Raw genomic sequence first — 13,771 nt, forward strand, 5'->3', positions numbered from 1 at the left:
GCACGGGACACGCTACAATTAAGACACACTAATCTACATGAAGAGCTTTAGCCTGAGGTTTTATGACCACATTAAGTAAATTTAGAAGTGAGCTGCCACTAAAATACTGCTTTTTCCTCTAGCTACGATTTCTGTCCCCTCATGCTGGCAGTAGCACTGTGCCTTCACAACCAGCCCCCCTCCCCTACTGTTTTTGTTTTGTTTGATTATTTTATTTTACCTTTTTAAGCTAGATTTTTTGGCTTAGCCCAGTTACCAGGTGTGGAGCAGGAGGCAGAATGGAAAGAAGTAGAATGGAAATGGAAGAAGAAAATGCCTGGCCAATGACAGATGTGAACACGGACTTTTTTTAAAAAAATTAGTCTCATGCTGAATAAGCTGCTTCCATTTGGTGTTAACTCTCTTACATACGGAATTGATGCACAATGAGGCTGCTCACAAAGGTGTACTTTCTCCTCAAGTTATAAGAGCTTTCACTTGCAATACATCTCTAAACCAGCATTTAATTCTTTCTCTATGTAATTAAATTGGCTGGACTTTGCACATAAAGAGAGCAACACTCCGAAAATGGTGGTACATTTACCGGTATCATTTACATCCATAATACCCCCTGAGCATTAAACATGCATTATCCCAGTCTCACAAAAAGGGGAACAAACCATAGAGAAAGGCGGAAACAACCCCAAAATCGTAAGGTATCTTTAACAGAGGCATAATAAGAGTTAAGTGCAATACTTCCAGCACCATGCTGCAGCAATAAGGTCACTTCTTGTGCACCACAGCATTAACATACAGGGAGCACCACATGCTTACTTGGTTCTTTTGACCCTAGAAATAAAATCATAGAGGGAAGCCTGAATTCCAAGATTTACAGAATGTTCTATACAAGAAATACCAGAATCAACAGTTTTAAGATAGCCTGGAAATTGAAATACACATCAAAATGTGAGCTGCTTCCATAAACAACATTGTATACATACTTTTAGTCCTCCACTTTCTGTTGTTCTGCAGGGTAACAGCATTTCTGCTCACAGCAGTTTCTGGAGACACACAGTGGGAAGCTGTCTTACCGGAAAATACCGCCTTGATTTCTTTTAAATCATTTTTCTCAAGCCTCTATAGGGCTTGTTTGTTATGACTGTGTCTTTATATTTGTATCTGTGCAAACACTTTCCTCCAGATGTTTTATATATTGAAATTTTGTTGTTTCTTAGGAGCTGCTACATACTTCCATAATGCAGTTAGTGTTGCAACTGAGAACTCCAATGTCACAAAGATGCATTGTCCATTTAAAATCAGAAGTTTCAAGACCATTCCAAGACCATTTTTTTTTTTTTTTTCTGCTCCACGGAGTTTTAACCGTATCACCTTGCTCAAGGCCTCTATCGATTCATAGGCCTGGATATAGCAGCACAGCTTTTTAACAACTCAGCTAAAAGCATGTACTATTCTCCGTTGCGAAAGCATTAGAAACCTAATTGCTTGCTCTGGAATAAGCACTAAAAACCCGTACCTTTTTACTGCACACACAATATTGTGCCAGACCATCTTTTTGTACCCGTACAAATTCATTAAACAACCTTGATATCTGAGACGAATTACAGTATTTGAGGGATTTGAAGGGGATGCCAAAGGCAGGAGCAGGAACGTGACCAGCCCGACAGACACGCCTGGATCAGCGGCTCCCCAGCGAGAGGCCGTAACCCCAAGAAGGGTCACCCACCTTGTAAAAAGCCAACTGTTCATGCTGGCATTAGAGATTTTTAGCTTGACAGAAGCGAAGCTCGGAGATGGAAGTAGGGTCACAACCAGAAAGGTTTGGGAAGCACTGACCTAGATAATTACCCTCTCCTTCAGCAGTCATGGAAAAGCAACAAAATGTTTCTGCTAGTCCACGAGGGAAGCGGGTGAAAGTTTCAAGTGCGGCAGACACCTCTAAGGCGAAATCATTTTGACCAAAAACATGAGTTGTCACAGGACATTCTGCTCAAATAACACTGGACTTCTCGCTACATGGCGAGCCCAGACCTTACCGGGCAGAAGAAAACCACCACCTTTGTTTTTCCACACCTACATTTAATTAAAAATATCTGTCAGTAGCGCAGAGAGACAACTGCCCAGTGGCATCTCATATTCTGCCCTACAATAACGGGGTTCGACACAAATCAAAATATTAAATGAGGACAGACATACAGGACCCAGGCAGCTACTGGTGCTAGAAATGTAGCCCCTACTTCATGTTAAAGCAAACAAAGGAAAAGCAAATATCCAAATGACCATAATTTCAGTTAGGCTGTTATGTAAAACAGAGAGCTTACAAGTTCCAGGAGTGGAGTGGCACATAAGGTTGTTCTACTTTAAACTGTGCCTAGGTATTAAAGATTTGTCTTTTCCTCACCTACTACCTTGAGGAAAAATATAACTGAACATATTGCTAATTAAGCTGAAAAACTGTTGACGCTGCACTTTTAAAACTAATGAAATACTGGAGACGAATGGAAGAGCAGAAACAAGTCCTCCTTAAACTGCAGGATGACAGCAGCAATGTATGGCAGCCAAATGAAACCGTCTAGAAACAAGTTTATCACCTGGAGGCTATGTAACAGCCTCTATGAACAGCCACTGTTCAGTAAAGTCCTTCTTATTACATTACCAAGGGTTAGCAGTCATACAATTAACAATTTATATTGCTGGCATTCTTGTAAGACTTAGAACAGTGACTCTCACACAACGGCAGATTAAAGTATGTGTTTTAAGGGACTGCTGCCTACAGACATACCTCCTGGCCCTGTCCCAAGGGTTACTGGCTCTGCGAAAGACATTTGACTGGGAGGATTCTGGAAGCGGTGCAGATTCCCTCGTGGCACATGAAAGAACGGCTCACCTTCCATTAAGCTGCCCCTCCTGCGCAGGCATCGACATCTGAGGCAGAGACTGGGCAAAATGTCATGGCAACATCTTCAGCTGCTAGCCACATACGGCTGTCTCCAAGAAGCAGAAGACCTTATGCACTTTGAAAGCCATTCCTCTGTACGAAAGGCTTGTATAATTGCTAACTAATCTAGGTCTCTTCCTAGCAAGAGGGCCTGCTTGGGAAACCCTTACCAGAAGGGCTTTCTAACATTACAAAAATCTATCAATATTAAAAACAAATCCATCAACATTTATTTATTTTTATTTTTTTAAAGAACCCTTTCTCCTTTTGGTAATACTTCCTTGGAAATATGCTGATAGTTGGTCTGAAAAGTTGGTATACATCATTTATAGCACATAAAAATCAAAAATAAAAAACAAATGACACTAAGAATTAAAAGGTACCCCTAGAACAAATTACTTTCACATGAAAGAATACTAACACTTCTGGAAACTACTATTAATGGGAAAATTTTATATGTGTGTGCGCGTATATACATATATAAACACATACACATACTGAGCTAAATAGATATTAGAAAAATCATTTGGGAGTTGAAAGGGGTCTAAATTTTCATAAACCCTTTTTGGTATAATGCCAGTACTGTAACATGTTTTCCCTGCTTTTCATTTCATAAGTAGGCAAAACCTTTGAACAGAAGGACAAAGGAAGCACGTGCAAGTACACTGACATTACTCACCAACATGCTTGTTAAAGGGATATTTAAGCAAAACAGACCAGGATGATACTTTTTGTTTTGCTTTGAAAGTATCAATTTAAATGTAAACCATTTTTAATTAACCACTTCATACAGAAGAGTCAATCAGGGTTCTCACTGCCACTGACAAAGCACAAGAAGTGTATCAAAGAAGTTTACTGATCAAAGCAGCAGCTGCAGCATCTCCTACCCTTGTCCAATAACACATCCCAAGAGATTTCCATTTGGATTACTTTCAATTATATTTATTGCACTGCAACTATGAGTGGAAATAGTGCAAATGAGCTGTTCATTGTATTAGTCGATAGTGTGACCACACTTCAATGAGATGCGTGCACCTATTTCCACAAAATGGCTCCTCAAAGCCATTCCAGTTTACCAAGGTAACCCTTCATCTAAAAGATGCACACACAGAAAGAAAAGTTTCAAGCAAATTAACTTATATTACTTGAAATTTCAAGTCTTTTTTAAAACACCCCCCCACCAGCATCAAAAACTACAAACCACTTTACTAACAAGCCTTGAAAAATAAGTCACTTGTAGCTATCTATTCTTTCAGTGAGAGAAAACGCTTCAATATTTTTAAGACCATAGATCAAAATGAGAACTGTCGCAAAAAGTAATGCTTATTTGTTTAAAGTTTCACACTGCAAGCATGCATAACAGGAAAAAAAAATGGCACAGAAAGGATTATGTCAATCAGTGACTGGACTGCTGAAACACTCATCATGGAAGTGTCCAAGGCCGAGGCTCAGACCCTTCCCTGCCCTAACAAAAGATTCTTCAGTGCTCCAGTGTTGGTCAAGTTTCATGCTGGAACATATTCCTGGACTGTAAGATCTTAAAAGCTAGGGTGCTTTTGTTTGTTTGTTTTTAAAGGGTATCCTCCTTTATCACCATCCAGCCCTAACAATGCTGTTTTCCTCACACATTTATCAGGCTCGAAGCTGCAAAGGAATGCAGCTTCTTGAACACGTTCTTGAACAGGAGCTGCGCTGAATGCCAGAGGGGACTGATCACAAGGGAGAACCGTGTCCGTTTGTGCACAGGGATGTCATCCACCTTAAAATCCCGGCCTGTCCCGCTCATGTGACGCTCGCCAACATCCATTTCGGGGGAGCAGCCACACCAAGCAGAACAGAAAACACGCTCTCGGCATGAAATCTCTCCCCTTGGATAAGGCAGCTGGAAGTTCTCATGAACGTCAGGAGCTGAACAAGGCGGCTGTCAGAGCCGCCAGCCCCTGCACCTGGCCTGGCGTGGGGTTTTCTCTCCGTGACACCCCCGTGTCGATGGCCAAAGCCTCGTGAAGGGTTTTGAGGCCTAAATGCTCACGACTGAGCAGAGGCCAGAGATAAAGCTGCCGCGGAGCCATCCATCCCCTGGCTCCAGCACGCAGCTCCGCTGACAAAGACCCTGTGTCATTGCAAGCCACCCTGCCGGAGAGGAGGGCGGGGTGAAAGCAGAGAAGGGAGGCACACAGCAGAAAAAAAAAAAAGAAAAAAAAAAAAAACGCTGCCTGCGAAATAGAGCCAACCTACAAGCTGTGACATTCAGCCCTTTTGCTGTCTCCTCGTCGGATAAAGCAGCCGTATAACCCGCCGCCAGCGGTTCTGAGAAAGCAAAAAGCTGGAAGGAAAAATCCCAGCCCAGCCGCCCTGCTGGGTCTTTGGGGGCGATCCCTGTCAGCCTGACCCCCTGACATCCCCAGTATCAGCTGTAAAACCGGCTGATCCTCAGCCGCCTCGTAGCAAAAAGGCACAGAGCTGTAAACAACGGAGCCGAAGGCTGCCTCAGAAAGCCACGAAAGCTCCCATCTCCCAGCCGGGCGCTGCCTCACCCTCCATCTTCACCAGCTCCTCTCCACCACCCTGCCCAGGTCACCATCACCGAGAGGAACAACCAAAAAATAAAATAAATAAAACTCTGCCCTGATGCCAGGCGGCTCCAGAGCCCTCCCTGGGCTCTCCCACCCCCTCATCCTCCTCCTCCTCTTCCTCACCGCTCCCTCCCGTTATTCCTCAGCGTCCCCCCCCCACCCACCACCACCCCTCACCTCCAGCTCGGTGTCGCCGGGCTCGGCCACCCCGATGATCTCGCTGGGCAGCTCGGCCAGGTCGGTGACGCGGATCAGCCCGTCGTGCAGGAAGATGGTCTCCTCCTTCACCGACAGCCACTGTGCCGAGTCGCTGGCCGCCGCCGCCGCTGCTGCCGCCGCCGCCGCTGAGGCGGCCGCCGGGGACCCCATGGCGCGGCCGGCTCGGGGAGCGGGGGGGCTCGGCAGGGCTGAGGCGAGGCGGCTGCCGCTACCCCCCCATGGCGGGGGCAGGGCGGGGGCAGCGGGACGCCCAGCGGGCGGCCGGAGAGCGGCGAGCAGCGGCGGAGGCGGCGGGGGAGGCAGCAGCGAAGCGCGGCGAGGCGCCGCCAGCGGGCCGGGGGGGAGTCCGGGAGCCGCTGAGGAGCCGCCCGCCGAGCGCCGCGTCCCGCTCCCTCCTCACAGACACAGGTGACAGCGCGACGCCATGTTGGGGGCTGAGGCGGGCCCGGCATGCACCGCGCGGGGAACAATACACCCACCCCGGGCAGCCTCCCTCCAAGCTCCGGGTCCGCCCCCGGCACCCTTGGGTGCCGCCCCGAGGGCTGGGGAGACGCCCCCGGTACCCCGCCTCCGAGCCTCGACCCGCTCCCGGCACGGTCCGGGGGCTCCCCTCAGTGCCTCGCCACGCCCCGGGGGCTGCTCCCCTCAGCCCTGCCCCGGTCCCCTCAGCCCAGCCCCGCTCGCCTCAGCCCCTCTCGAGCCCCTTCAAGCCCCTTCAAGCCCCGGCTCCCTCAGCGCCCTGCCCCGGGAGTGGTTCCCCTCAGATCTTCCTCCCCTCTCTCGGCCGCTCAAAGCCTCTCAGAAACCCTCAGGGCTCGCCAGCAGGCAGCTCCCTGCCCTCCTGTCCGCTCCTCTGTGTCCGCCACACCGCCATACGTGTGGAAAGAAAGGAGCTCTAAAGATAAAATTGTGCCTTTTTCTCTCCCCTGAGCACCGTTGTGTAACCTTGCCTGTTTTCCATCGGTCTGATTTCACACCCAGCTGGCTCAGCCCCCACCCCAGCCTGTTCAGTGGGTCACAGGCAGGTGGTACCTGGCTGTTCAGCAGGGCAGCAGGGACAAACCCTGTTAACGAGGGCGATAGGATGATAAATGATAAGTATTTTGGTGTGTAATTGCTGAGGGGATTCCCGTTGTGAGTGGCTGCTCTTCATCAAACAGTGACTGCACAACTGAACAGAGATGGAGCGTGACACATTTACTTACCTGTTTGATCCGATTAATATATTAGTGCACCGTAACAAACGTACCGTGGTGTTTGGGGAAAAACAAATTCAAACCCGAAGTAAGGTGAGATCTGCTGGTGGCAGTGGATGTCCCATTAAATCTTGCTGAGAAGAAGCTTTTCGGCACGTGATGGCCGAGCACACGACCTACAGCCCACACAGAGACTTTTGTGCTGCTGATTCAGCAGCAGGAGCACGCACCCGGCTGCCTGCTTGGCCGATGAGGCCAGGTCAGAGTCAGACCCAGGTAAATCCACGTGAGCCGTGGGTTACTCATCTCTGTGGCATCTCCCATCATTTGGTCGCACATCACTGCCATTCAGGTATCGGAGAGCAGAAGGCTCTTCAGGCTTGGCTTTATTATCTAATTATTTTCCTCTGCACTAGAGGGTCTCGCTTTGAAATGACAGGGGAGACTGTGGAGAGTTGGGATCAACAGTTTTATGAGAGACTGTTCGTGGGCATCTGTTATTTTTGGTCAGGACCTGACACAGGGAGCAACGGCTGCAGATGGGCACAGCCACAGATAGGAAATCCACCCTGATCCTCCCTCGGGAGCCCTCCTAGTACTCAGAAGAGAGAAAATGCTGAGCTCTGAAGATTTCATGGCAGGTGGGATGTGGCAGCTGAGTTCTGGCTGTTGAGATAAGCTGTGCTCACAAGGTCTCCTTGGAGGAATGGGAAAGCTGCTGAGGTTAGATTAGTCACAATATTTCATTGCAAGATAGTGACTAGTGTTACTGTTTTGTTGCCAGAGTAGGAGTTTTATATTGTTTTCATTCATTCATATGAGACAGAAATAGAGGAAGAGAAAAGAAAAGTGTGTATACATTTCAGTGTTATACTGAAAAAAGAAATTCTCTTTACATTTTCTAATACCATCATGGTACCAGTTGGAACATCTACTGCAAAATCAATACGAATAGCAGGGTTGGGAGTAAAATGTGATGTTCACAAGCAACACTCGTGCCAGAAAGGCTTGTCAACAAAAAAGATTTGCAATGTTTTCTAGAGGTGGCCTGGTTTTGGATGCGTCTGTTGTTCTCTAAAAGTCTGTCTCATAGCTGGGTAACCCCAGGCTGAGAATTCTTTGTCTCCAGCTCTCATAGGCTCCTTCCAGGGCTTTATGGACTGCTCTGTCCCGGAGGAATATGGTTGTCACAGCAGCTCCCAGATGGAGAATCGGGGTTTGATATAGCTGTCGATTCAATCCACTAATTGCCTTGAAATATAATCCCAGGCCTTGTCTTTGAATAAAGAGCTGACTCGGAGCTAGAAGAAAGCCACGTGTAACTCTGGATGCATTCATGCCAGGCTAGGCACAGAAGGAGGTGCGTGGCTGAATTATGTACTGGCCAGAGGCTGTGCTTTGTCACTTGCTTGGGGCTTGGCAGACAGTTTCTCGCAGCACAGGCAGGCTCCGAGGATCCCAATCCACGCGTTTCTGTGCGAGGTAGGTAACCTGAGCTGCCCCGAGTGAAACGCAGGCCACTTAACTGTGAACTGGAAATAGCGCAGGCGTTTTACAAATCCCTTTTAGGCATATCTGTGGGAAGATATCCCAAGCCGAACACAAGCAATGTTTACCATTTCATATTTATTTATTTATTTATTTGGAGTTCTGAATTTTAGAGTTCTTTGATTTGGCAATTTAAAGTTCAAAACCAGTTACTGAATTAATCTAATGCCATAAAATTGAGAACCATGTCCTGTCCCGCCTCAGCACAGCTTAATAAAATAATCACTGGCTAGTGTAAGATTTACTAAATTGTCTTGCATGGCCACTATTCAGGAGCCAACAGCATATTGCACGATCTACGAGCTTACAAAGCATGGAATGCTGACATTGATTTACACATGAAATTTTCAGTATTAAGGCCCTGATCCTGTAATAAATTCTGCAAATCCAGTGCTATTTGTCTAGCATCTGGTGCAGAAGATCTTGTATAATATAATGAAAAAAAAAATATGATTTTTTGTTCTGGATGTCACCAGAAAATGTCAGCCACTGTAACTTCGGTGTAGCATTCAGAGGCACATTGCAACAACCACAGAGAAGTCTGGTACTACGTTATGGGAGATGGTATGACTTCTAAAAAAGACTAGAATAACTTTGTGACATAAATACTCAAGGCGAGGATATAAAATCCTTACGCTTGCACAGAAAATCAGTCTTTTGCACTGTTTTTGAGCAGATGGGGCAGCTGCCTACGGCTAGGGCTGGGGCTGTGGTCCTGCCTGGAGGCTGGGCTCCAGAGCCAGCTCCCTTTTGCACTGGTCCCAGTCCCACAGCTGAACGTGTCCTTGGACTTCTCTGCATCGTGGTGGCTGAGGTTTAGCAGGAAAGGCTCGTGGTCTATTCAGCCCTGTGAGCTGAAAATGGAAATTCACTCTTCTTGCCTCAAAATGACCATTTCTTATTGTGCAGTGGAATTTAAAGGAGCATTGTCTTGGCCTCCAGTTTAATTTTACCTTGACACAATTGTAATATGTATGGTGGAAATTCTTTTCATCCTAAGGCTTTGCCATATATCTTTCTGTTCATTTAGAAATTGCCATTTTAGTTTTATTTTCCATTGTGACACTAAGAAATGTGTGAATGAGGAGAAGTAGTTGCTATTTTAATGTGATCTGCAATAACCAGATTTCCATACCCTGAATCCTGGCTCCTCTGCCTCATGTATGCTATTTAGGGAGCCCGAATGCCATCATTAATAATGCCACTATGCAAGGAAAACTGGTGCTTCTTGGCTCACTAACTGTGGTTAGAAAATACAGTTTCTTCATTTGTTTCCATGTAAAACTTACAAAGGACTGAAATGGAAAAAGTCAGTATTCAACAGAGAAGAAAGGACAAACTAGACAGTGAAATGAAACAATCTCAAACTTCAAAAATGTATTCTTTTTAATTGCAAAGAAAAAATATTCTCATTTTTCTCATTTTGGTATATTTACAATAATCCCTGAAGAAGACTGACTGATGGCAAGGAGAACAAATTAGAAAAATGAGTAAGGGCAACTGTAAAATGGGAAATGAGTGTGATACCTGCATACAAATATAGCCTTGGTAAATTGGGCATGAAATAAATGTAAATGTAAATTAGAGAGTCAAAAAAAAAAAAAACCAAAAGTTAGAATGTTTTCTTAGAGGTGATCTAATCCAGTGCTGCGACCCAAGAGGTAACTACTCTGTTTGTGACACTTGTCCCATCCAGAGACCAACTGCAATCTCTCCCATTGTTCAATTGTCCTTACTTTTAGGGAGTTTCCTAATACTTAATTGAACTTCTGCTACTGTAATTTAAGCCTTTTTGGTTTTGTTCCAGCAGTTGTAGTCACGGAGAACAGATTATTTCCTTCCCCATATGTGCAGTCTTTTTCACGTGTGAAGGCTGTGACCACAACTCCTCTGTTGTCTCTGCATTGATGGACCCACTTCTCTCAGACTTTGTAGGCTGTGTGTTCTGGAAGTGTTGTCATTCTTCCAATAGTTCTTCAGATAAGGCCTTACAGCACAAAATGCTCTGGACGGATTACTACTTTCTGTGTTTTCCATGCGATGCTCATGTCAAGTGTTTCAATATCATATTGGCTTTCTCTGCAGCTGTGTGATGTTGACTCATATCGGGCTTGTAAATGAAATAACAGCTTACACTTCAATTCTGTTTGTGGTATTTCACATGCAGAACACAAGAAAGCCAGCATTTAGTATTACTCTTAGTTTAATATTACTCTTAGTAATCCTATGTCTCATTTTCTTGTTCAAAAATTTAACACAAGTAGCCTTTTGTGATGGGAAGTATTTAAATGCTGCCCATCAGTGAGGAAGAGTGGCTGGAAGATGAACAGTTCCCTGTGCAGTTGTCCTGAATTTCTGAATCTCTAATGTCTCAGAAGACTCATTATTAATATCCAAAAATAGGTAGGTACAACTGAACTCCCCAGGGGAGCCTTTACGCAGCCCCACATGCAACTGGACTCTGTGTCTTCGCTCTTTCTGAACAACCCTAAACGTAACCCTAACCGGAACACTGAGATGAATTTAAAATAGGACCCCAGAAAACACGTACGGAGCCCTTTCTCCCATCAGAAAGTGCCCCCAGTGGAAGGTTTTGGGTACAACTGAACTCCCCAGGGGAGCAACCAGGGGAGCAACCCCACATGCAACCAGACAGCTATTCTGTACTGTTTTAAAATTCAACCTCCCTGAAAACTGGTGCAGTAAAATGAGGAAAAAAGTAAGTGAAAAAATCTGCTACAATATTCTGTTTGACATGGTAAAAATACAAACGGAACAAGGTGGTTTTATATAACTCATACAAATTACTACAAGGTCCTCTTTATAAAGCATTTCTCAGGGTTTGTAATGTTAAATTGTCAGTATCCCAAACAACCTGAGTGAGATGTGAGGATTTCCTGCACCTGGGGCGCAATAACCCCAAGCAGAGCTACAGGCTGGGAGAGGAATGGTTGGAAAGCTGCCAGGCAGAGAAGGACCTGGGAGTGATGGTGGACAGTCGGCTGAATATGAGCCAGCAGTGTGCTCAGGTGGCCAAGAAGGCCAACGGCATCCTGGCTTGTATTAGGAACAGCGTGACCAGCAGGGCTAGGGAGGTGATCGTCCCCCTGTACTCAGCTCTGGTGAGGCCGCACCTCGAGTACTGTGTTCAGTTTTGGGCCCCTCGCTACAAGAAGGACATCGAGGTGCTTGAGCGGGTGCAGAGAAGGGCGACGAAGCTGGTGAGGGGCCTGGAGAACAAGTCCTACGAGGAGCGGCTGAGGGAGCTGGGCTTGTTCAGCCTGGAGAAGAGGAGGCTCAGGGGCGACCTTATCGCTCTCTACAGGTACCTCAAGGGAGGCTGTAGCGAGGTGGGGGTTGGCCTGTTCTCCCACGTGCCTGGTGACAGGACGAGGGGGAATGGGCTTAAGTTGAGCCAGGGGAGTTTTAGGCTAGATGTTAGGAAGAACTTCTTCACTGAAAGGGTTGTGAGGCACTGGAACAGGCTGCCCAGGGAAGTGGTGGAGTCACCATCCTTGGAAGTCTTCAAAAGACGTTTAGATGTAGAGCTTAGGGATATGGTTTAGTGGAGGGCTGTTAGCGTTAGGTTGGAGGTTGGACTCGATGACCTTGAGGTCTCTTCCAACCTAGAAAATTCTGTGATTCTGTGATTTTAATATCAGTTTTCAAGAATTGGTTACGAAAATGTTAGTTTTTTTCGTCAATGTAGGCTTCAAGATCTGCAGTGTTTAGTTCTCGGAGAGGAGAGGAGGGCTGCTTGGCAGTGCTATTGTAATGCTGAAAGTGGTCTGCATAGAGGTGGGGCTAATACACAAAGCCAAAATAAACCTTCATCAGAAGTTTCTCTAGTTTCATTCAAATTTACCACTTATTTTACAAGTTTTATATAAAACTCTTTGGAAGAAAAAGTGTCATAAGCTAATTTTCCTTTACAGTCTCAAGAAATAGTTTGAGTTTCTACATTTGTATTTCAACATTTTTCTAGAATTTTCCATGTAAACTGGTTGAAATATTAATCCTTCGAATCTCTGTGTTTGAGAGTTATTCACTGATAACAAGAAAGAATTTCGTTTACAAATACAGAACATACAGACTTTTGTTTTTTCTTTTAGGAGCATTGCCTGGTTACTCAAAGATGTCCTTTGTCCCAAGGCCAACATCTAAAATGTCTGTTTTTTTTGTTTGGTTGATTTTTTTTTTGCTATTTTGTCTTAAGAGACGTCAGCTTTAATGTTAGCAAAATCAGTATTAGTTCCACTTTTATTAGTCCCACAGTTATGGCCTGATATAATTTAAAATCTTTGATAGCTAAAAAATGAGAATGGATCAGTTAAACATGTCAAAGCTCTCTCATCTTTAAATGCAGCATATTTTCCTCCTCTACCCCAACTGTTTTACTTCACACTTGTATTTTACAGGGACTTGCAACGTGAAGCCATCCTCAGCAGGTCACGCAGCAAATGGGACGTGTTAACCCCTGGATCACGGTGCTGTCACAGCGCCCCTGCGTACGGCCAGGCAAACAGGATGTTAACTCCCTGTCCACGACTCCTGCAGGAGATGGGTGCGGTGATCTCCGAGGTTGGAATCTGATTCACGAGACTCCCTGAAATGTTCATTCAGCGCTGATTGAAGCATGTTGTCAAACCTGCCTTCGGGCTTCCCGGGGGAGGAGAAGGATGTTCGCGTCGCCAGAGCCTGATGGAAAAGTGAAGCATGGGGACAGCAGCTGTATCACAAGGTGTGGAAGCAGCAAGGGGTGTACGTGCAGGTGCCACGATGCTGTGCCCTGGGAGCTCTGCTCCTGCTGGGTACATGGCTGCTAGCTTCATGGTATGGCTGGGGAGGCAAAGTTCTTGTCAATTCATGTTGAACAAGAGCTGTTTTACAAAACTCACATCCCTGGGAGAAAGAAGTTCTCTTTCCCCTTCAGGATGCCCCTGCACAGGCACTTATTTTAGTTGAGTAAAAGCTGGACAGAGTTTTTACAGAATATTTAACAAAAAATGTTTTAATTTTGCAATTTTGGCATTTGCAATGTAACAATACAGGGATAAAGTACATTTTTCCTTTCACGCTCCCCTGGGATGGTCTTCACTGCTACAAAGTCCCCAGTACAGCGAGGATTGTGTCTGCTTGTGAAGGTACCTACCCTACCTGAATTTGCCTAATCCTGACAGACATTAGGCAGGTCTGTCAACTTTTTTTTTTTTTTTTTTTTCTTTTAAACATTAACACTTGTACAGCTTGTCATGCCAACAGTGCTTCACTGAACTGAAATTAGCTGGTAATTAGAA

At 45.6% G+C, this 13,771-nt stretch overlaps 1 protein-coding gene across 3 annotated transcripts in view; it reads right to left on the reverse strand.

Annotated features, from left to right (window-relative positions):
• HECTD4 (HECT domain E3 ubiquitin protein ligase 4) overlaps window positions 1-6,098 on the reverse strand; it is a 69,802-nt gene extending 63,704 nt beyond the window's left edge. For all 3 annotated transcript variants that reach the window (XM_084491509.1, XM_084491510.1, XM_084491508.1), the window contains exon 1: window positions 5,689-6,098. In XM_084491509.1, coding sequence (XP_084347635.1) covers window positions 5,689-5,880 — 192 coding nt within the window. In that variant the 5' untranslated portion in view covers window positions 5,881-6,098. The remainder of the gene's footprint in view (window positions 1-5,688) is intronic.
• Window positions 6,099-13,771: the final 7,673 nt, after the last annotated feature.

The sequence above is a fragment of the Aythya ferina genome, assembly GCF_964211825.1.
Source record: "Aythya ferina genome assembly, chromosome: 17".
Classification (NCBI taxonomy): Eukaryota; Metazoa; Chordata; class Aves; order Anseriformes; family Anatidae; genus Aythya; species Aythya ferina.